General features: G+C 36.5%; 1 protein-coding gene across 1 annotated transcript in view; it reads right to left on the bottom strand.

Moving 5' to 3' along the window:
- Nucleotides 1-1004: 1004 nt before the first annotated feature.
- The window catches only part of SLCO4C1 (solute carrier organic anion transporter family member 4C1), a 35473-nt gene continuing 30265 nt past the window's right edge, over nucleotides 1005-6212 (bottom strand). The window contains exons 11-13 of the mRNA XM_054398025.1: nucleotides 4138-4202; nucleotides 2287-2424; nucleotides 1005-1129 (exon numbers count right to left, since the gene is read on the bottom strand). Coding sequence (XP_054254000.1) covers nucleotides 1005-1129; nucleotides 2287-2424; nucleotides 4138-4202 — 328 coding nt within the window. The remainder of the gene's footprint in view (nucleotides 1130-2286; nucleotides 2425-4137; nucleotides 4203-6212) is intronic.

Here is a 6212-nt window from a genome sequence, read left to right as displayed (position 1 = left end):
CCCAGCAGTTACTATAACTACTTACACTTTTCTACAAATACTGAAAAGTGAACTTATGCCAGTAACTTAACATGTATAAATATTTTTTCATATGTTTATACTTGCACATTCCCAAGTGTAGCTGTAGTCAATATCCCCAGTTAGGGCACTAACCCAGATTACATGCCCATTAAAATAAGTCCATTTTAAACATCTGCAGTTTGTTTAATGTACCAAATTACTTGTTTTATCCCAATACAGTTTCACTTAGTTGTTACTTTCTAAGCAGGGAGAAATGGGGCTTGCAGCCCCATTTTTTTGTTTGGCTGGTTGGTTTTTCATTTTGTTTGGTTAGTTTGGGTTTTTTTTGTGGCTTTTTGTTTGGTTTTGGGTTTTTTGACTGGAGTATATAACCTTGTTTCATTTAAGGGGGCTACTTAGTCTTGAGAAGACTGAGAGGTGATCTCCTCAATGTGTATAAATATCTGAGGAGTGGGTGTCAAGTGGAGGGGGCCAAGCTCTTTTTGGTGGTGCACAGTAACAAGACAGGGAACAACAGGTTCAAACTTGAACATAGAAGATTTCAGTTTCACCTCAACATAAGGGGAAACTTATTTACAGTGAGGGTGATGGAGCATTGAACAGGCTGCCCATGGAGGTTGTGAAGTCTCCTTCTACGGAGACTTTCAAAATCCACCTGGATGCATTCCTGTGCGGACTACCCTAAATGATCCTGCTTTGGCAGGGGCATTGGCCCTCTAATATACAATGATACTGTAAAGTTATAAACTAGGCATTTAAAACTAGTCTGCAAATGTGCCACTTTCTTGATATACACAACGGAATACTGAAAAATACATTTATCAAGTTGGAGAACACTGCACACATTCACAAATATTTTAAGTTATTAAAGAACTGAATATGATCTTTTATACTTCAGTTATAATGTACAAGAACTTTGGAAAAGGCATTGTAACAGTTCTTATTCTTACCGTTGTCTTTTGAAAGCCCCTGATGCTCATGATTTATGTGTGTATAGCAGATACCATTTCTGAATGTTTCTGTGAGAGGGCTGCACTTGCTGGTGGAGGCTTATACAAACACACTGCCATGACTACAAAGATGATCGTGATGACTTTGCAACCAGCGCCTGAATGCAAAGAACAGTTAATGTTGCAGACACCTTCAATAGCATACAAGAGTATCTCAGTCATTTATAAAGTTTTGCATGGTAAATTGCCCTGTAAGACTTCATATGGATGTTGTGAACGTCAACATATTTTACATGAACTGCAAAGGGCAGGTAAAGGCAGTCTTCCAATTGACTCCAGATCCCTCATCTGCCTGACAGTTCTTCACCCCATTCTGTATGGGCTTCTCTATTTCTTCATCCCATTCTATCCTGAAGTGCAAGTCTCCCTGATTTCTTCAGTACTGATATTCATTGTGTCAGTAGTCTTTTTGCCAAAACTAAAACTCTTCAACTAAGAACATTTTAAGTATTTTCTCCTTAGCTACCTTAAAAAGTTGTTCCATTACTCATCACTGGTACATTGTGGTGTTTATGCAATGTGGCAAAGGGGGAAAGAATTGAGGGGAAAAAAAGGAGGGATTGTATTTTATCACAAATACTGAAAACTGAAGTTACAGCTCCTGCAGTTCAGCTTACGCACTATATCACAGTTGCTAGAAGACAGGACAATAGCAGTTATCAGAGATAGAAGCTTAGTTTGCCCTCCAACCCCTGACATACACACCTCACATACTTGAAGTGAACAGACTTATTAAGCAAGTTAGAAATATTTTTGACTCAGAGATGACATTTTCAAGATTTTTATATTAATTTATAAAAAAGAACCGTAATAGATTTAAGAGGAATAAAGCTCACCAGACCTTAACCTACCAACAGATCAAGACAATTAAGACTGAAACGTGCACTAATCCCTTAAAATTCAGTAAATAAAGTATGACAATAAAGAAAGACCAACAAGCAAAACTTTTTATTAACAATAATAGAAAAGTTTTCTAGGTAATTTTAAAGAGTAGTTTTGCTCCTTCCCTGATATTTTACTGTTTAGGATTAAAAAAACAAAACCAAATAAACCACACAAAACCCACCAAAACAAACAATAAACACTACAACCCAAAACACACACACACACAAAAGCACCAAATCAAAAAAAACAACCAACAATCCCAACCCCCCAAAAAACTCCTAATGCTACAAAATAAAAGTATCCTATCTGGCAGTTAAGGTCAGTATATCTATCACCTCGAACAAGTGCTTAATATGAAGAAGACACTTACTGATGCCCATCAGCAGATAAGCCATTCTTTCATTGTCATAAACCAAACAGGCTCCTTCAGTCTTACATTCATCACTATCCCAGAGAGTACAACTGTTGTCTATAGCAACACCAAACAAAATTGGTCCAGGAATAGTACCTAAAACCCACAGCAAGATGTTAGAATGTTTGAGTTACTTGATATAGTCTTACCTGGTCTAAATGAATACAGTGTAATGCCAAGCTGGTAGGGAAGATAAAATGAGAGAACCTCATGCTAAACACAACATTTTAATCAATCATAGGTCTCATATTACATAGCAAGTATGCTTCTTCCATTGCTCTCATTTAATAGGTAGAGTGCACAGAATAACAGTTAACTCTTTATACAGTTCTCACTTAGGAAGCAAGACTTGGGCTTCTCAAACGTCCCTCAGTTTTCATTGGCAAAGAATGTGATTACAATATGAGGCGCAGTGAGGGAGAGGGAATCGAGGAAGTAGGATTTTAATTGGAGGAAACCAAGTTCCCTTCTCAGATCATATACAGTAACTTCTAAATGCAGATAAGTAAAATATATTAATATGCTCAATTACACTTCTTTGTGTGTCCATCCTTCAGATGTAGCCAAGTTTCTAGGAAAAATTTTACAGGAGTAGCATTTAAAATTACTTCTTCACAGAATTTATTAGGTGTGTAATTTTTGTGGCAATACTACTTTTATAAAGCATAAGTGTTTTGCATCCAGGAATAGCCAATTTTATAATAAACACTCCAGGTACATCCTGGCATTTCTACCTGAACCTACTGAAGCCCTACACTGTTCTTCAGCTAACAACCAGATACGCCCTTGAGCTAGCAAGAAATATGTCCTCACTACAGCTTTTCTGCCTAGGACCACTGTGTGATTCCTAAAGTCTACAGCATAAGTATAATCTTGGTGGCAATGATGCTAGCTGCTGCCTTGTTCAGCCACAGTCAATCAGGCAGTGCAAGAAAGTTCTCCTACCCTGTGCTCCACAGTGAAAAGACTGCCACAGATAACTGAGTAAAACGAAACAGAGAAGCCCTCATACAACATGTAATACTACCTCCCAATTAATTTCTACTTATGGTATTTATTCTGTTTATGCTTTACTGGTAGAATGACTTGGATTAACTGGAATTTTGCAGGTACAAAACAGCAGAACTTATTAGAACTACTAGGTATTACATATGTCATTTTTAAAGTGTCTAAGATTAAAAGCAGAGTTTAAAAGTGTCTTAGAAAATTCCAATGAGTGGTTCAGAGAATACCTCCATTTAGCTTTGTTTTAATTAAAGTGATTCACCTGTCTTACTGAGATCCTGGAGATGCTTATATTTAGAATTTAAGTACTATACTTATCACATAAACCACCTGTTATTATTTATGTAGCAGCACCTATAGTTTCAATAAAGGCTAAAATCAGTCAAAGCAATTGAAAGGGAAGGAAGAAGAGGGATGACTACACCTATGCACTTTACTGGCATGACCAATAAGGATACAACTGTATGAGACAGCGTCACTTCAACTTCTAGAACGAGGCATGTTAAACACATGAATCTGTTTTCTATTACATCACTTTTTCTTATCTCAACTTGGAAAATAGGCTTCCTTCCTGAAAGAATGACTGTTATCTGTACTTCAGTTGTGTCGATAACGACAAGAAAGGCTAAAATGAGCATCCACAACCTATTTAAAGAGGAATTTGAACCCAAATGGCATCTGCCTTACAAGTATATTCTACAAGGCTGCTTCAAACTCCTGTGAAAGCTTTTGAATGCCTTTTTTATAAGTATAGAAAAATGTCACATAAGCAGACACAAGTGATCCGGGTCCAAAAAGTCATACCTAGTAGACGCAGGAACACTGACTGTACTCCAAGAGCAAATGACCGCTGTTTATCTGGCACACACCTGTAAAACAAAAATTGCAGCATATGTCTTTGTAAACAAGTTTTAACTATTCTGTTTCTCTGTTTTGTCTCTCAGTGAATACGCTTTGTCTTAACGTGCCCTTTTAACCAGTTAATTGCAGAGAGGTTTAGAAATCCAGTGTGCAGAGCAAGTAACCAAACAACTTCAAGATGTGTTTTGACAAAAAATAGAAGCAAATCCAATAGCTCATCAAGAATTTTCATGTTGAACTACTTTTACAAAACAGTATGCATAGAGATATATATATATAGACAGATATAAAAAAAGCTAGCTTACCAGGAGCACCCTGATATGGTGTTGAACATTTTTCCCACAGAACAACTAAGGACTTAAGGTCAATGCTAGGATGCAGTCGTGAGCTACTATTCTTTAAGAACCAATACATGAATTGAGACTAGGCTTCAGCACAGCACAAGGTGTTGTATTTCCCATTATCCTTAATAGAGTAACCTGACCTTACAATTAATCAGTTATGGCCTACACCATGCAAATCAATATCCTGCTGCACAAATCAATATACTGATTTAGTAACTAGCAGAATATACTTTCTTCCCATTTACTTCAGATATTTCTCCTACAAAAAAACATAGTATCCTGACAACGTCTTAAAGGTACTACCATAAAGATTAAATATCCCCTAACTAGCTTAATTCATACAGTTTTGTTTCAGGACTGATTTCTTTAATAAACTGTATTATTGAAGCACTGTCAGTGTGGGAAAAAAACACCCCACAGTATTTAAATATTCAGGAGTAATTCCCTCATCCTGGGGTATTGTGTAAGGACTAGTCACAGAAAAACATCCAAAATGAGCAGTTATCAGCAGTCACCTACACATAAATGGAAGTAGAGGGAGGAGTAAGTGCATAGTATGGGTGCTTATTTCTAGGACTAGAACACCATCACAATCACATAGGTTTACATTTTAGTTGCACAAAACAGACGCACTGAAAAGACACCAGAATATATTGCAGTTACCTACCTCACATTTAGCTATTTCAACTAGGTTTTGCACATTTAAACTGCTATATGGTCCTATTCCATAAATACTGTTTCACCGTTGCAGTTGAAATATACAAGGATTCAAAATTCCAAATACTCAAACTTAGGATTATCTAAATAAAACTATGTTCGCTGAATTAATGCAGCACTTCACATTATTTTGCTCCCATACTAATATGACAAGATGTTAATTACATATGACACCAGTCCTAAACAGAAGGCTACTATGAAGCACTATCATATGTATCATTCTCCTCCCAGTGCCTTGAAAGATGGAAAAAGAGCATCCAACCACACCCTCCCAAAGCATCATAGGTATAGTGCATGTATGCCTATCATTCATAAACATTTTCTCTCTAGCAGCATTAGAGTACAAGTCAGATTTCAACAAAGTGAAACAGCTCTTTCAGAATGAGGACTATGTATTTAAAAAATAGAGAATGTAAAATGTATCTAGCCTGCCTATATAGTTTTAGTAATTTGAAGGAGTCAAATCACTGTTTAACAGACACATACATGATGTCACGTTCTATATTAAAGACTAGCAGGCATAAAACATCATATAAAAGGTAGTCTAGAGTTCTTCGTAGTCTAAATTGTGCAAGTCAGAACTCTGAAATTAGACAGGAATCAAACTCTGAGAATGAGATTATAGCTATTTGTTCTTTTCTTGATGCTACCAATAGACAGACTAACTGAATACTTTCTCCATCCAAGAACATGACACATTTATTCCTTTATTAATTGACTAAAACAGTCAGTAGTGCTCCCATGAAAGAGAGATTTTGCTACAAGTAAGAAAGCTTTTTGAAATAACTTCACATGGTATCTAGTAATCAAATGAGAGATAGTGAACAGTGGTATGATTGTCCTCTGCTTTAATTACTGCCTGCTTACTACATAAAATACTACAACATGATCTGCAGCCGATCCTGCCATGGGAAGTTTAGGCTGGATGCCAGGAAATATTTCTTCATAGAGAGGGTT

Source organism: Indicator indicator, chromosome Z, assembly GCF_027791375.1.
Source record: "Indicator indicator isolate 239-I01 chromosome Z, UM_Iind_1.1, whole genome shotgun sequence".
NCBI classification, from domain to species: Eukaryota; Metazoa; Chordata; class Aves; order Piciformes; family Indicatoridae; genus Indicator; species Indicator indicator.
The sequence above is the reverse complement of the archived record's forward strand: the minus strand, read 5'-3'. Positions and strand labels throughout refer to the sequence as shown.